Source organism: Tachysurus vachellii, chromosome 18 (assembly GCF_030014155.1).
Source record: "Tachysurus vachellii isolate PV-2020 chromosome 18, HZAU_Pvac_v1, whole genome shotgun sequence".
Classification (NCBI taxonomy): Eukaryota; Metazoa; Chordata; class Actinopteri; order Siluriformes; family Bagridae; genus Tachysurus; species Tachysurus vachellii.
The window spans coordinates 8,374,730-8,392,831 of NC_083477.1; the positions used below are offsets into that span (position 1 = coordinate 8,374,730).

Genomic DNA, 18,102 nt, shown 5'->3' on the forward strand with positions numbered 1-18,102 from the left:
AATAAAAGACACGTCGATATAATCTCCTGTAAATTCCATTCTGGTGTTGGACCTCTTGAACTGACCCGCTCTTTATATTCACTAACCACAGCGTGCTTTGTATACCCCTTTAATACCCATACACCCACACACATTTTATGTTTTCCTCAGCTTCTTCCCAACAGTGATAACAGCGAAAGACATACAACAGCATACACTTCGACGTATTTTCAGACCTCTAGTCATGCAGTCGAGCCCTTTAACGTCCTTGAGTTTTATTTTATACGTATTTTGAATTCTATACGTAAGCTGTACATAAATAGATGAATTAAATTGAGCTGAATTAATTTAGACAGAAAATGCTAAAGTATACGCGGGAATAGAGGCGTTTTCTTTGTTGTAGCCGTGGAGGGAAGAGGCGAATTCTTGAGGGTGGTTCCTGTCAAGCGCTTTGCCGGCGAAAAGATTGATCACCACTTGGTCTTTACTACAGAATATATCTAGCCCATGTGTTATTCTCCTTTTCTATTTTTTTGTTTTAACATTATTATTATTATTATTATTATTATTATTATTATTATTATTATTATTATTATTATTATTATTATTATTATTAACAAAATGGTTGAAAGATGCAATGTCCAGTCTGGAAATACAAACGTTTTCTATTACAATTAAAAACGTGTTGTTGTTGTTTTTTAAAGACAAATAATTTACATTTTCTAAGCAACCTATTAGTAGCCATGTCGTAATTTTCAATAGTTAGATATTACATATGCAAAGGGGGTTTTCATAAGTATTGTAATCCTGTCATAAAATAAAATCCATGCAATCTTGCAATACCATCAAAATAAATTCATGTGTGTTTTAAATGTATTTTAGCCGAAGCTGAAAACTTACATGCGCAAAGGTCCCCAGTTTTAGAAGTCTCATAGTAGAAGGAAAACTGTAAATTAGTCAGTCACATAGGCTACACCAATCTCATTCGCGAAGCTCTGTGTAATGATGTTCAAGCTCTAAAATCTCTCCGAAACAGACATATCCCTGTTTGTTTAGAATACACACGAGAAACAGTATATATACATACACACACGCACACACACATATATATTGACTACATATAGTTACATTTCTTGTCTGTTACTCTTGTCAAAACTTTTAAGATTAATGACCCTTGCTAAAATACGCAGTTAGCCATATTGTGGATGTGCTTTTAACGGGCACTTAAGGCCTCGGGCTTAGATCACCCAAAGCTCTTCATTCATATTGCTATTGTCGAAATGAAGACATTACTTAACCACCCACACCTAAACACATGTCAAACGTGTGCATTTTTAATCATATACAATACTAACGCGGGAATTCCATGATCTTGGATATTTGATCAATATAGAAAATGCTTTCTTTTGCCACCAGGCCCCGTATTTCCATTGGATGAGACTAGTCATGTGACCAGGAATTGGCTGCAAATTCGCCCATAGTCCTCAGTTTAGTAGACCCTGGTCCCCATACGCTAGTAATATCACCAATTATTAAAGCCCGCAAAAACAGTCGTGGTGGGAGCGCAAAATAAAACCGCGCCTTTTGGATGTTATTTTTGCGCATTTTTTATGTCGCTGGCCGCCCATTTTGCTTAGGCAAAGCGATGAATTTTGAATTTGAGAGGGAGATTGGGTTCATCAACAGCCAGCCTTCCCTTGCTGAGTGCCTGACGTCTTTCCCCGCTGTCCTGGAGTCATTTCAAACTTCATCAATCAAGGACTCGACAGTAATTCCACCTCCTTTCGAGCACACTATCCCCAGCCTGAGCCCTTGCACAGGCAACCAGGCGCGACCGAGGAGCCATAAGCGAACCGCCTCTAATGGCCTCCAGCTCCGGACGCAAACCACGCCACTATCGCAGCAGAAGCAGGGCCCGGCTCCAGCCACGGCCGGTGGCCCACTTGCTCACGAGTTCCCATGGATGAAGGAAAAGAAATCGTCGAAGAAATGCCCCAAGCCTGGAGCAGCACCCATAGCACCCAATACAGCTGCCTCTCCCTCTCCAGCATCCTCTGGTTTCAGCACCGCAGGACTCGAGTCCCCCACAGGTCAGTGCTGTCTGCATTTTTTTCTTTTTTCTTTTCTTTTCTTTTCTTTTCTTTTCTTTTCTTTTCTTTTCTTTTCTTTCTTCTTCTTCTTCTTCTTCTTCTTCTTCTTCTTCTTCTTCTTCTTCTTCTTCTTCTTCTTCTTCTTCTTACTATTATATTAAAGTAGGGCTGTTTGTTGAACCTAAATAGAACGATTGGATAACCATCCTGTTTGATAAACATGAATTATTGAAAGGGGTCGGTTTAAAGATATAAAATTCTACAGACATTTCTATTGCTGAAAATGTTCAAAGCATATTAAAGCATCGTTAAGTGCATGCGCTAGATTTAACGGCACAGTTTAGCATGCTCACTTGCTTGAGACAGATTAATCAAATTTCTGAAAATTATTTTATTATTGCTAATCACTGCTAATATTTTAGCTACGGGCAAATCCATACGAATTACATAGTCGTTTCTATATCTTTATTTAAGCTGCGTTGTTGTAACGTATTCTATATTGTTTATAATATACTGACATTATTACTTGCACCCCTCCCCCATTTCTTGGCGTAAAAAATGGGAAACCTCGTGTTTATAAAGCGGCCTGTAGAAACGCAGATGCAAACCCAGTCTTTAAGAAATTTATTCATAACCATGTCTCATGGTTTGTGGTAGCCATTTTGATTATATGTATTAATATGTAACACGAAAGTGGAACAAAAATAAGGACATTGCTTGCACAACTTATGCACATTGGCATTTCTACTGGTCATGACCGAATTTCGGTCATTGCTGCCAGAAAAATTTAAACACAGGCAAGTGCACTTATTTAGAGAATGCTTCTATATTATGAATACTGAATGTTTTCACTTCTCTCTTCTCAGAAGTGCAAGTCGGCTTGGACAATGGCAGCGGTTCTCGGCGTCTGAGGACAGCCTACACCAATACACAGCTACTCGAACTGGAGAAGGAGTTCCACTTCAACAAATATCTTTGTCGCCCCAGAAGGGTCGAAATTGCAGCCCTCTTGGATTTAACCGAGCGCCAGGTCAAAGTGTGGTTCCAAAATCGGCGGATGAAGCACAAGCGACAAACCACGCACCACCGAGAAGGACAAGAAGGTGAGTCAGAAAGGCTCGGTTTCGAGCCACTCGAAGGCTCAGATGCAACATCGCCTTTCCCTAACCCACCACCGGAGCCGTCTGGTCCGACAGCATCCAGTTCTAGTTCGGCTAGCGCATCCGAGAGCGAGCCATGCCTTCCGGCTTCCTGCTACAGCAATTCTGCTGACAATAACCAGCCCACGCCCGAGGAAAGCCAGCCTATACAGACCGATTCGGCAGATGGTCCTGACACAGCGGTTCACTCACCCCCGTACTCGACACCCACAGCCGATAACCCCGGTACAATGGCGGAGTCGCGCGAGGAATTGCCAGAGAACGCCTTCACACAACCGCAGGACGCCAACTCACTAGCGGATCTGAATTTCTTTTCCGCCGACTCCTGTCTACAAATTTCGGACGCTTTATCGCCCAGTCTACAGAGTTCACTGGATAGCCCTGTAGACTTCTCCGAGGAGGATTTTGACTTGTTTACAAGTACTCTTTGTACTATAGATTTACAACATTTACAGTTTTGACAGACTTGAAAACAACAATCGAAATGTATGCCATCACATTAGCCTATTATGAATGCTTTTAACCACACCATTTTCGAAAGAGAAGAGAAAAATATTTTAGGTTATATTCACACACATAACTGCGAGACGGAGGCTAATAAATCATTATAGTATTACGATGTTGCTTAAACGAATCCACACCGGGATTGCTAATGTCCAGTTTCAGGTATTTTCTCTTTTTTATGTTGTTTTTTCTTCATCCTGAATTATGGATAAATATGCGGGGACTTTTTTCAGTGAAAATCAATCGATGAATTCTCAGGAAAGTCAAACATATTGTTAGCTGAACTGCTTTTAGATTTTTTTTTCCGGAGACGGGCGTTGTGCCTGCTGATGAATTTTAGAACTAGTTTATTTATTGAGATTCTTTAATAGTAAATTACAAATTATTTATTGTACATTATTTTCATAGGTGAAAATAAAACATTTATAAGTGTCATAAGTGTGAATGATTTTCAAGGGTCCATCTTAGACTAGAATCATACATTTTTGCAATGCTCAGATTTTAATAATTTCAGAAATCATCAGGACAATATGATCAATTCTCTTAATGATTTCTGATATATATAATAAGTATACAATATAAGTAATAAACAACAGCGATAATAATAATAATAATAATAATAATAATAATAATAATAATAATAATAATAATAGTAGTAGTAGTAGTAGTAGTAAACAGAGAGTTATATTGTTAACTGATCCAAGGCAGTGTCTATATATTTTGTATTTATTGATTGATTGATTTATTATTTATTTATTTATTTGTCAGTTTATTCAGATTCGAGACTCTCTAGTTTTGCTGAGAGATGGTGTATTCTGGCTGTATTCTCTAAGCTGAGCTGCTCAAAATGGCGTTGTGAGCACAATGAAGGATATGAACAATAAAGGGGCGGCCATTATTGAATGCTTTCGTTCACACAGATAGAAAGCGGCTGAACTGGTCAATCCTCAGTTGTGTGTCAGGATTTTAAGTGAACATTTTAACACAAACGAAGGTCTTGTCAAATCATAATGATTCTTTCTGGCATTATAATCAATACTAGACACCTTATGTAATAGTTGGACTTGTCCCAATTCAACATATCGTTACACAAAGAGTAAGATGGATTGACACAGCAATAATAATAATAATAATAATAATAATAATAATAATAATAATAATAATAATAATAATAATAATAATTGCTTTATTTTATCAAGTCTATTTGTTTTACTGTATCCTTACATTACACGCATACTAAATAAAAAAATCTTTATAAGTTTCCTTAGCAGGTCCACACCATATGAAAATAAATAGTGCATGTTTATGAGTGTGTTTAGGCATAATCTGAAAAAGATTCAGCTCAGGATACCAGCAATATGGTTACTCGACAATGAACATTTGGAAAGCTAGAGTGAGTGAGCGTATGATTGTGTGTCTCTATGTGTATAAACCACCAATGTAGATCCTGTACTTGTGTCTAACATAACTAAAACAAATGAAGGAACAAATTGTTGTCAGATATACCAGTAGATAGTAAATCAGAGATAGTAAGAGAATAAGAGAGACAAACATTTCTTGTGTTTCAAATGGTTTGATAAAGAAAATGAAACTGGCAGGCAAATGTATTTCTGCATGACCAAAGGCAGACACAGACAGATATACCTACAGAAAGTCTGGCACATTTACACCTACAGAAAGTCTGGCAGACTTCTAGACAGACAGACAGACAGACAGACAGACAGACAGACAGACAGACAGACAAACAGACAGACGGACAGAGAGACATGCAGATAGATAGATAGATAGATAGATAGATAGATAGATAGATAGATAGATAGATAGATAGATAGATAGATAGATAGATAGATAGATAGATAGATGTTTACAGAGCATATTTATCTAACGTACATGATGGCTGAGTTATAGGGCCATGACCTTAATAGTTATGTCAACATTTTTTGGTGCTCTGCCAATTTCCACAGGTCTGTGAGTGGCAGGCATTTTCTGTCTCACTTTGCCATAATCTCTTTAAATTTGTTTATTTATTTCCAAGTGTACAGGTGTTCACAGTGCTTCCACTTCTGGAAAGAGTCTAAGCTAAGCAGAGGTAGGTGGAAAGAAGATTTCCACATTATGGGATATAGAGGTGCAAAAATATATACTCATTACAAAATATTCAAAATTATACTGGAAATATACAACATCATCTCCTATTTTAAAAGTATAAACAGCAATACAAATGCTCAAACATTTTAATCAACAAAATAACAAAATACATTTTCCTGAATTTATCTTGTGAAGTTTTAATATAATTAAAGAGTTAATAAAGAAAAGTAGCTTTGCAACACCAGGGCTCTGCCTCCACCCACCAACAAAGAAAAGACTAGAATGCTTTTAAGTCCAAAGCTGTTGAAAAGACACTTATAGCCACATCGGTCTTTGCAATGTATTCCCTAATGGTGAAACTGATATCACATATAATATCACATATTATCATACTCACAATAAGTCCAATATGCCAAATTTTGGTATTTCACTGTATTATTTAGCTAACTATTAGGAAGCTAATAGAAAAGATACTTAGTTCCTTCACTTCTGAATGTAATCCTGTGGCTGGGTGACATGTCTTTGCAATACCTTTGCAGGTGAAGGGATTGGATTGTAGCCATGCCTATTATAAACATAAATGTACTTTCAAAGAATAGACCAGGTAAAATAATACTGCATGTTTTTTTTTGCTTATGCACACTTATCTGTCTGGCCATTGAGACTTTTAGAACGGTAGTTATGCCAATAGGGTTAAAGCAATTTTCCACCCACTTAAAAAAAGGATAATCTAATCTGAGATAGACTATCTAATTCCACTTTCCTGTAAAACAGCACCTGTATATGGTAAAATCATTATTAATGGCATACACTCTATCACGTGATCCCCTAAAAGCTTGAAACCCAGGCAGTATTGAAACCCAGTATGTAAAAATATCCAGGATCCATTTTATGCATCCTTAAAAAATACATCTTAGAGTGAGTTCTACTGGTAAAGCTGTTCTTCTATAGATTTCAGGATATTTGCATGTTTGTAGTGATAAAATCTTTCTTTATTATTCTCATTTTGATTATTTTATGATATGTTAATTAAAAACTAATACCAAGTACAGTATTGACCTGCCAAAAAGTGCCTTCAATTCATATTTACACCATTCACACTCCAATATATCATTAAACAAATTGTACATTAGCATAAAAAATGCAAAACTGAATTATTTTTAGCACTATGTATTGAACAGTGTATTACAGAGAAACTACTCTAGTGTATTACAGAGAAACAATGGTGTATTACAGAGAAACTATTCTCTACAGTTTATTAGGTATAACACAAAATCCTTACAAATGAATCTATTATTTATTTATGTTTGAATAAAACAATCCTTTCAGTCCACACAAACATAATATGAATGATTATCAGTTAATATCCCAAAAATATCGTGTTAAAATTTAACAATGAAATTAAACAATACAAAACAAAATAAAAAAAGCACTATAAGGAACTATTAAATAGAAAACTAACAGCAGCAGTGAGAATACTATAGGGAAGAATAAAAAATAAAGTAAACTTTTATTAGTTAACTATGGAAAAAAATAGCTATGCTAAAAGTACCATAGCATTATCTAGAGTGCCCTCTATATGAAACTTGTTGCACTTAGCTTAGCACATACCTTTTTTCTTTCTTTTTTATTATAAATAAAAGTTATGATACTGTTTTAATGTTTTACTGTGTTATCACAATATAATTATCATAGTGTTAGTTTAGCTATACTGTAAGCTATTCTAATACAGTGCTGGCAGTTATTAAATACATGAATAAATTGGGGGCACGGTGGTTTAGTGCTTAGCATGTTTGCCTAACACCTCCAGGTTGGGGGTTCGATTCCCGCCTTCGCCTTTTGTGTGTTGAGTTTGCATGTTCTCCCCGTGCCTCGAGGTTTCCTCCGGGTACTCCGGTTTCCTTCCCAGTCCAAGGACATGCATGGTAGGTTGATTGGCATCTCTGGAAAATTGTCCGTAGTGTGTGATTGCGTGAGTGAATGAGAGTGTGTGTGTGCCCTGCGATGGGTTGGCACTCCATCCAGGGTGTATCCTGCCTTGATGCCCAATGACGCCTGAGATAGGCACAGGATCCCCGTGACCCGAGGTAGTTTGGATAAGCGGTAGAAAATGAGTGAGAGAGAGTGCTATGATCAGTCTACTATTATAGCTTAAAGTCTGTACTATTTTAAAGTCTTTGGAAGGATTTCAGTTACTTTTTCACAACACCAGATTCTTGATTCATTTGTAGCTACCTAATAACTTTTACATACAAACCATCACATGTAAGCAAATGAGGTCTATGATACAAGCGCCTATTTTAGAGCACCTTTTATAGAGCATATTAATCTTTATTTATAATATTTTATAAAGTCTGTAATATCATAATAAAACCACCATGCAATAGTAACAAAGTAATTAAGGACATTAAAAACATGGGCAATTGCCACACGGTTTCTATGATCTTCCTTATAAACCTTAGTTCTAATCTGTTTAAAAAGCAAAACCAAACACATTCTTTATGTAGGTGTATTTGGTCTAAGGGCTTGACACCTGTCCTGAAACTGAATTGATGTACAATGTAAACTTTTTGTGACAGTTCACTAAGTAATAGTGCTGAAAACCTAGGGATTTTTTTGACCAAATATGGCAGAAAACACAGGAAGTATTTCATGCTGATTTTGGCTGCCTTAGAAAGCTCTGATTGTATGGAAATGTTGCTGTCCATATCTGGCTAAAGCACTCCAGATTCAGTCATGCATGACCCACCACCACTTTGCTGCTCACCCACCTGAAACGACAAAACCTCCACATAGTGTTTGCATCTCATTTGTATATGGAGACAGAAATCTGTACTGGTGTATAGGTACGCTGAGGTCAAGACTGCTTCATTTCCAGCAGTAATAATTACAAAAGACATTGCTGAGACTTAGGTAATCTCTTTGTTTATATTTTATTAGGACTTTTTCTGTGTGTTAAATCCTCTTATGAAAATATTCTTAAAATATATAAAGCTAGTCTTATTTTAAAACAAGTGAGAGATATTTATGATATATTTGATATTTATTGATATATATTTTGATATATATATATATTCTATATATATGATATAGAGATATTTAGCAAAACCAAAGCAAATGTGATGTAGAACCTAGAAAAGTGTTTTGGTATAGCATGTTGCAAGGCTCAGTTGATATTAGCCTTATTTTCATGTTTTGCCATGAAAGGCTAAAAAGACATTAGTCAAGGTTTTGGTTCATGTTTTGATAAAGGGCCTTTGCTGACATGGTGGCTTAGAGAAAGTTGGATGAATTACAGTAAATTGAAACATTATGTATGATGTAGAATATCTCTTAAAGACTTTTTAAAACTATTGTAAAGGGATCGATAATCCTTTCTGCATTTACCATGTGATCTGTGAACATTTCCTCATTTCATTGCTTGTGGCAATTCACACAGATGTTGTTAATGGTATATCCATTGCTGTTGAAGTGTGTTGCCACTGGAAAGTAGAAATCCTTTATTTTGCTGGTGTGAAGGTCTCCTCTTGATTTCTCTAATGTATAGCCGATTACATTTCTTACAGTAGAAACAATAAACAACTCCTGCTGTGATGAATGAGGAGTTATGGATATTTAAAATAATCATTCAGGGAATTTGGTTTTAGTGACTGTGGATTTGCACAGTACATTTACATGCAAGAGTGCCACATGTTCATTTAACCTGATCTTTTGATCCAGTGCTTACAAGCATGTCTTTCATGTTTTTGTCCCATCTGTAGGAGATGAGTGGATGCTCTTTAAAAAAGGAATATGGTTTAGGATCATCCTGGAGGATTTTGAAGTTTTTGAGTACTTAACTAAGCACTGAAGCAATTCTCTCTGTCCAAGCAAAGGAATGTGTAGGAATAAGAGTATAGAGGAAGTTTTTTTATATATATTTTTAGCCATTTTTATTTTATCAGATCACAAAAAGGGATCTGAGCTGACAAAATACTAGGAATTGTGTGTTTTACTAGAACTTGCATCATGCTTATTACTTGAAATCAAAATCATGCTTTACACTGACGGATGCTTTATGAGCCAAATATTATAAGCAAATAGCTAACCGCCTGGAGACCCTTTTATTGGTCACCAGAATTCCTGGAATTATGATTTGGACATTTATATATATAAATTTATATATACATTTCATATATATTTATATGAAGAATTCCTAGGTACAAACACACAATATAGATTAAAGCTGCAAAATTTTTTGAGAAATTTATATCTCTTTAATATATCTTACATATAAGTTTCTAAATTCAAAAAGTAACCGGCTTATGTCCTGGCTTATGCCTTAGTAAACAAGGTGGTTCACACTAAATTTCCAACATGTTTGATAAATTATTACATTAAAATACCAAATTTTTAAATACCAAAGTCTATTAACAAAAGTGTATAAGAGTGACATAAACAAAGCAAAGAAGCTGGTAGCACTAAATAAATTAGATTGTGTGTTTTGTAGGAATAATATTTTTTAAATTAATTACAGATTATCAAATAAGACTACCTGTAACTTGGAATAGCATAAGCAACCAAGCTTTCATGTTAATGAAACAAATTCCTTTTTTTTATCATGGCAGGATAATTTTTTACTTGTCGCATAATTATTGTTTGTAGAAGGCATAATGATGCTAAAATGACTTTTGAAACACTTAAAAAGTTAATCATATTTAAGTTAAAGTTAGCTTTTTACCAATTCAGAAATTTTATTTCAGTAAACCTGATTGCTGTACTATCTCCCTTTACTGATCTTCCTGTAAAGTCACTAAACCACTAAAAGGCATTGACAAGCAATACATCTGAAAAGTAGATATATACTTACTCTGTACACTTACTCATTCAGACAATTATCTACTCACCCAAACATGTTTCCATTCCATCAGAAGGGGTTGGGGTTGGGGGTTGGGGTGATCCTTTGATTTTGCCTGTGGCCTGATTGTTGGTGACAGATTTCTATAACTGCTGAGTTACTATAAACTGAGTTAACTCAAAATGGTGAATGAAGTGTCCCTGTTGGTCCAGCAGCAGGATCTCGTTCTCTCATAGGTGTTGCCTGGGTTCTATGTTGGAAACCAACCATGCCACTCAAGCTGGAATAAACAAAATTAGAGTGTTGTGTCAGGAACAACAACAACAACTAAAAATGGCACAATAAAGACAATGAATCAGTAAGTGGCTCTGCATACAGGAACACCTTGTTGTTGAGAGAGGTCAACAGAGAATGGCCAGATCATTTCAAGCTTACAGGAAGGCTAGGATTGAATTGAACAATAAAGCATCTCAAAATGAAGAGCATGTCAAACCTTGAGGTGTATGGTCTACAACAGCAGAAGACCAAATCAGTTTCCAATTCTGTCAGTCATAGATTGAAAGCTGGAGATGCAGTTAGGCACACCAATGGTAGGACCAGAATTTGGAGCCAACAGCATGAATCCATGGACCCAACCTGCATTATGTCAACAATCCAGACTGGTGGAGGTGGTGTAATAATGTGGGGAATGTTTTCTTTGCACACTTTGAATGTGTTAATGCTAATCAATCATTGCTTGCTGCAGCCTGCCTGAGAAGTGTTGCTGGCCATGTAGAGCTAATTTTTCCCCATCATCTAATTCCAGCCTGATCCACCAGATCTGGAGCCCTTAGATGACCTTTGAAATGTGGCAGAACAGGAGATTCACAGCATGAAAGTCAACCAATAAATCTGCAGGAATTGTGTGATGCAATCATGTCAAAATGGACGAGAATCTTAAACAGTTCTGCATTTTGTGAAATCTATGCTTTCATCCAAGAAATAAGACTGTTTTGAGAGAAAAGGGAGGCCCTACCCTCTATTCCTATAGTGTTAATAAAAAGTGCTCAGTGAGTGTATAATCCTAATAGGGAATTCAGCTCAGTAGTGTCTGGTTAACTAACACTGCCTAAAACACTGCAAAAACACAGTGAAGCAGCTTTTAGATACTCATCTGCACTGATCTGGGAGAAAGTTCTAAATAATGTATGGTGTATAATTATTGGTTGTAGAAGGCACTGCCATAATGGTGGCAACATTTTATTATAATATTATGCATGGATATTCTTTACTTATATGCACTGCAGAATTTTATTAAAAAAAAAAAAAAAAAAAATATATATATATATATATATATATATATATATATATATATATATATATATATATATATATATATATATATATATAGGTAAATGCCTACTTCTGGTCTAAGTTTTGAATCCCATAAAACAAGGCTTAAATTATTCATGATCTGCATATCAGATATGCACAAACTTTTACCTTTTTCAAATGCATATTGAAAACATTTCTACTGACCTGTTCCTTTGTAAGTAATTTTGCTGCACCTTTACAATGTTTTGGTGAAGAAATATAATTTGCCTTGCCTGTTTTAGAAACATTGTTGAAACATCTCAACAATGGGCTACAACTACTGTGAAATATCACCTTATTGTAAATTCTAATCTAATTGTGTATGATATTAAATGTGGCTTGTACAAACCTGTTATGTAATGGATCATTACTGCACCATGTGTCAGCAATATAACAAAAAAGCTGGAGTGAGAGAGTGGCCATGATAGGACTCCCAAATTGTTTGTACTACCTAAATCATGCTTTGGCTTGCTAGGATACAAAATTTGGAATGATTGTTATTAGTATAATTGTTTACTCAAAGGCTTTCATGGAAAAGTAGTTCAGGCCAAAGAGATGTTTCTACTAACAATGCCAACCTGTCGAATTCACAGGTAATATTGTTGCTCGCAGGTGATATTCTTACCTCTTTACTTTGAAATCCTTTCTCTTAATGTGCCACTAAGTGAACAAAATGATCTTGTTTTAACAGACCTAGGTCGCTTGTTTCTTCTAGTTTACACCACTAGGTGGATTAATATGTAGCCAACAAAATGTAGCTAGCCTGCAGATACAGTTAACTCACCAAAATTAATTTCGTTAGGGAAAATCAAAAGGCTATTTGCTAAACTGGCTTTTTGTTACTTTTATTTTATTGTATACTCATTCCTTAAAGCTCAGTACTGGGCCATTATTTAATTAATCATAAAATAAATGCTGTTGATAAAATACTCCGCAACCCAACCAAATTGACAAATCTATACTCCGAATGAAAAAAAAGGTATGAAATGTTTTGTTTATATTATAATTAGGAAAAGTCAGCTCTAGCATCCAATAGTAAAGCACAAATCAGAGGCGTGGCTTAGGGGGTGGGGCGGGGGACTGAAGAAGCACACATACAGCGCATCTGATTAAATACTTCTGCACTAACATGGTTCTGCGCTGAAACTGCGCTGTAATGATGTTTATAAAAGGTCAACGATTCCATGTTTAACCAAAAGTCAAACGAACTCATCCCTTAGTTAATTTAGTAACATTTCATTGGCTACCATGTGCTATAAAGAGAAGTAGTACAGCTAATAAGACTCACCCACTTTCATCGTTTACGTTTGAAAGATACAAGCCAACTAAGTCCTAGTTTCTGGGGAAAAGGATATCCACAGCCGGCTAAGTGAAGGATATCTGTTTTAGAACCTAATTTATCCCCTCTTACGAATATGTTATTTTAAGTATTTTCGAAGGACTATAAAGGCATAGTTCATATAACGTTATAAATAAGGCAAGATCTGTTGATTTTAAAAGACGTTTTTAAGATAAATTCTGTATGCCATCAGCTATGGTCAGAAATCTACCCAAAATGGATTATTAATTATTATATTCCTGGCTAGTCACTGGAACAAAACTATAGCGCAAACCAAAGGATTAGAAAAATATACACAAATATGTATTTTATAAGAAAAGGCATATTGTTATTTTTTTAAATAAAAATAATCCCCAAATGTTCAGTAAAATATAAAATCAAATAAAATGTATGTATGTATGTATTTATTTATTTATTTCCTCTCTATAAGATGATCAGAGCTTGTCTGGTCATTAAAAATGCTGGCAGTTTCATAAAGAACTATAAAGAGCACGAACCTTACTATAGGCTAATAAAAATAACAAAATCAGTCTGCCGTTTGCTGTTCGTACTTATGCTTAGAATCACTACTGCATTGAATAGCAACACCAGAATAAGAAAGAGCAATGTATAATGTAAAATCTTATATTAGCCCTTTATTTATTTGCTGAGACAAAACGGAACTGTGGGATACCTGTAACTATGTGTAAAACTGAGGGAAGGTGACTGAAACATTCAAGGACACATTTGAAATAGTTAGCTAACAGGCTCTGAACTTTTGCCCGCTTGACTATCCTTTCTCGAGAAATGCGACACCATAGTAAACATACTGACAAGTAACAAATTACTGTGGGCGTCATATTGTTACTTGCTCTTGTCTTTCCATGTACCAGTGAATGAACACCCAATATTCCAGATCCTTCTACCACCTCCTTTGTGCGTGGGTTTTATGAAGAGGGGCTTTGCTAAACTGTTGTCACCCATTAATGATTAGCTGTAGCTTTTTCTTCAGCCACCAACGCTTGTCAAGTGTGAACTACATCAACGAGGTGTAACTGACTCAAGGGTAAATAAAGATGACATATTTAGTGTAAAATATGGACCAGCACGTAAAATAAATTGTGGTTTGTGTTTCCCAGCCTCAGTCATCTGTATAGATGCAAAAGTACAGATTTGCTACTTTTTTATATTTGCTTGTGCTGGGACTAGGTGCATGCACTTTTCCTCCTGGTCCGTACTCAGCCCAAGGCTTGCTGTCCGCCTAACCTAGTTTTAGTAACAAATCCGTCCTATGATTCAGTTAAACTCCCCAAAGTCGACCCAGGACCAGACTGAAAAGATGGCGTCACTTCCAAACAGAATGTTAAACGGATTTCAAATCTGAGTAGAGATACTGAACTTTGCATAAACCTTTTGTGAGGTCCGGGGACGTAAGAGGCTGAAATTTAGCTTTCCACGTTAAAGATAGGAAAATAATTCCTTAAAACAAACACAATAACATCTTAAATAGCCTGGTCAAAAAGTATATTTTGAGTGGTATGAAGGCCTATGAGGAAAGAGAGGAAGACGGGTTAAAATCTCAAAAGGACATTTGTCCCTTTCTTCGTTTCTCTTTCTCTCTTTCGGGAGAGCCTTTCACGCGGGGTTTGACATATTCGTGCTGTTATCAGATTGATGGGCCAGTTTGATTGAAGTGGCTTTGTCATGCAAATGTCAAGCGCGTGATGGATGGTCACCGTGCGCTGACAAACTTCTGTAGGTCCCCACACCATTGGCGCCGTGACGGCTCACGTGACCAGCAGCTGAGGTATAGATGTGTTATAGGGAAGCAGGAGCAAATACTCTGGAGGTAATCATTTTCTTTTTTTCCCTCATGACATACTGCTGCGAGGTTGTAGCACGTGCAATTTCTACCTAGCGTCTTTCTCCACTTCGCTATCAGATGCGCATGGACAATTCCAAAATGAACTCATTTTTGGAGTACACAATTTGCAACCGGGGAACGAGTACTTACCCCACAAAGTCTGGATACCATCATTTGGATCAGGCTTACTCGGGCCCCTTTCAGTCCAGTGACAGCTATAACGCTGATGGACGACTTTACGTAGGGGGCAGTGCGCCGGCGGCCACGGCACAACATCAGCACCAAAGTGGAGGCTATGCGCATCACCAGCATCAAAATCAAACCGGTGGCATGGGCCTTTCAAATTACAATGGCACTGGCTATGGAGCGCAAGCATCCGCCACACCGGACTATGGCCATCAGCAGTATTTCATGAACGAACAGGATGGAATGTATTATCAATCTTCTGGCTTTGTTGCTCCAAGTGTCGGTCCTAATTACGGGTCCTTAGCCGGTTCGTATTGTAGCACACAGGGAGCAGTTCCGGCGGCGCCATATCTACACATGAATGGCTGCGAAGGCCAGGACCACCAACTCCTATACGGCCAGGGTACATACGGCGACCTATCATCCTGCCAGCAGAAGGAGACATGCTCGGATCAAATGCCAGGGAAGACATTCGACTGGATGAAAGTGAAAAGGAACCCTCCTAAAACTGGTCGGTTCTTTTTACTTTTTTTCCCAATACAACTGAACTTGTGTAACAGCCATATAAATGAATAATTTAAATAAATAAATAATGTAACGAGTTTTATCCTCGTTACATTACAGCTTTTTTTTTTAACTACTTTTATTTCTTCATATTTGATCCACAGTAGGTATATGACCCAGTCTGTCTAGGAGTGTAAGACCAGACTTGCGTTTCACTCCTTTTTCTGTTCGCTTTTCTTGTAATATGTCGAACAAATATGCTTTTATACTTCTTAAAAGGGCCCAGATTTGTATCCCTTAGACTGACTTAGCCATCTAGGTTAGTTTTCATAGGCCTATTTAAGTTAACTTTTTTATCTAAGGCTCTCTGTCATATCTACAACACTACCCCTCATGCACAGGGACTTATTGTACAAGCAGAGTACCTTTTGGGAATACCGAACTGTACCATCAGAATGGATGTAAACTGCTATGCATTTGCTGACAAGTGAGATATAAATATTTACGTAAAAGAATAACATTGTGCGTTTTACGATACTTGGTTAGAACATTTTATTATTGGCAATGTGGAATTTAATGTGCACTATTTCATTATTTTTACTCTTTTTTTATACCTTTCACACAGCAAAAGCGACAGAGTACGGCCTGGGTCCACAAAACACAATCCGAACAAACTTCACCACAAAACAACTTACAGAACTCGAGAAAGAGTTTCACTTCAGCAAATATCTGACACGAGCTCGCCGGGTAGAAATCGCTGCCACGCTTGAACTCAACGAGACACAGGTGAAGATTTGGTTCCAGAACCGACGAATGAAGCAGAAGAAGCGTGAAAAGGAAGGTCTCGCTCCTACATCCTCCACTACATCTAAGGACTTTGACGAAATCTCGGATAATTCTACGACAACATCTCCAGGCACGTCCCCAAGTCCAGAGACCTAACGAAGTACGCGGAACTTAAGGTCCTAATATGAACTTCAGACTTTTATAATATAAAACCATATTTCGTTAAACATTCCAAATGGTGTCAAACAGACCTTCATATTGAAATGGGATACAGGGCTATACATTTTACCTTTCCTTTGACCGTAAGGGGAGCTAACAGTTTGTTCTACAGCAACATACGTGGAATAAATTTAGACAAACTGTTTAACGCCCATTTCATTTTTAGGCTAATTCAGGGTACGCTAATTCCGGCTGTAATCCAAAAGTCGGTAATGCACTTTTAGAATGTTTACAAATCTCTAAATGGACAATGGACCTTTCAATTACAGGGAGTCTATAAGGGTAAAAAGTAACTTTGTACTTTGTATGCTTGTTTTTTTGGATGTAGATATACTTTAGTCAATTGTTTGTTGTACGTAGGGTATGTCCTAAGGTTTAATCGAACCGTTTGCACTTTGCGGTTACAGGGTAGGCCTTCACGCCACTGATGCACCTCGTATTGCTATTACTGTAATCCCATCGACTTGAATGAATGATGTTATTTTTCTTTTGGTGCATAATTTTATTTTTACCAGAACACAAAGTGCTATATATTTAACTATTCAGGATTTTTGTAACATGCGATATGTAGGATGCATTTGGTGGCCTTATTTCAATGTCATGCCACGGAAAAAGTTTTTGAGACTTGTAGAGTGCAGTTGTTTAGGATAAATACAGGGTTATTACGTATTATTCGTTATCCAAAACCTTCAGATTTTGAATCTACAACAGACTGGCTGAGTTTTATTAGTTTGTCTGTATGTTTAAAGTAAAGTTTTATTTCAAATATGTGTCTACCTCAAATAATAATAATTAATAATAAAAGTATTTTTTACTGAATTTCTGGGCTCAACAATTATTAAGCTCTGTATCTATCAGCTCTAACATGCATTGTTCATTCATTTATCCATTCATTTTCGTTAACAGCTATATCTTGTTCATGGGCCGCAGTAAATCGAAAGCTAATCGTAAAAACATTGGGTACTGTAGAAGGGGAGATACATAATGTGCATTAAGAAAGTCTCCTTTAAATAAACCTATAACGATTTAACATCATTTATTCATACACAGACCCACACGCGCGCGCGCGTGCGCAAACCACTTTACCGAGACAGTGATAAAGTGAGAACCAGTCACTGTTGTTCTGCGGGGTCGCGCTGACCTTTTTACCTCTGCGCGCCTCTGGGAGCTCTAAACAAGTAAACCGACACGAATACACTCTCTTTTAGTGGTAC

The 18,102-nt window shown here is 36.7% G+C and overlaps 2 protein-coding genes across 3 annotated transcripts; both read left to right on the forward strand.

The window, feature by feature from the left end:
• Nucleotides 1-1,141: 1,141 nt before the first annotated feature.
• Nucleotides 1,142-11,633, forward strand: hoxb2a (homeobox B2a). Of its 2 annotated transcripts, XR_009649870.1 has the most exons (3): nt 1,142-2,069; nt 2,936-3,895; nt 11,464-11,633. XR_009649870.1 is itself a non-coding variant. In XM_060891937.1 (2 exons), the coding sequence occupies exons 1-2, from the start codon at nt 1,568-1,570 to the stop codon at nt 3,688-3,690; spliced, it is 1,257 nt and encodes a 418-aa protein (XP_060747920.1). In that variant the 5' UTR covers nt 1,142-1,567; the 3' UTR covers nt 3,691-4,149. The 2 variants fall into 2 exon arrangements, 1 of the variants encoding a protein (XP_060747920.1); XM_060891937.1 differs by lacking the exon at nt 11,464-11,633 and having other exon boundaries at nt 2,936-4,149.
• Nucleotides 11,634-13,876: 2,243 nt separating this feature from the next.
• Nucleotides 13,877-17,660, forward strand: hoxb1a (homeobox B1a). Its single transcript, XM_060892367.1, has 2 exons — nt 13,877-15,890; nt 16,509-17,660. The coding sequence occupies exons 1-2, from the start codon at nt 15,272-15,274 to the stop codon at nt 16,823-16,825; spliced, it is 936 nt and encodes a 311-aa protein (XP_060748350.1). The 5' UTR covers nt 13,877-15,271; the 3' UTR covers nt 16,826-17,660.
• Nucleotides 17,661-18,102: the final 442 nt, after the last annotated feature.

What these genes read in the sequence shown, in the direction of transcription:
- hoxb2a (XM_060891937.1), top strand. Translation starts at nt 1,568, where the DNA reads ATGTTATTTTTGCGCATTTTTTATGTCGCTGGCCGCCCATTTTGCTTA. An exon ending in AGGACTCGAGTCCCCCACAG is followed by an intron (nt 2,070 to 2,935) that starts GTCAGTGCTGTC and finishes CTCTCTTCTCAG; the next exon opens with AAGTGCAAGTCGGCTTGGAC.
- hoxb1a (XM_060892367.1), top strand. Translation starts at nt 15,272, where the DNA reads ATGCGCATGGACAATTCCAAAATGAACTCATTTTTGGAGTACACAATT. An exon ending in AAGGAACCCTCCTAAAACTG is followed by an intron (nt 15,891 to 16,508) that starts GTCGGTTCTTTT and finishes CCTTTCACACAG; the next exon opens with CAAAAGCGACAGAGTACGGC.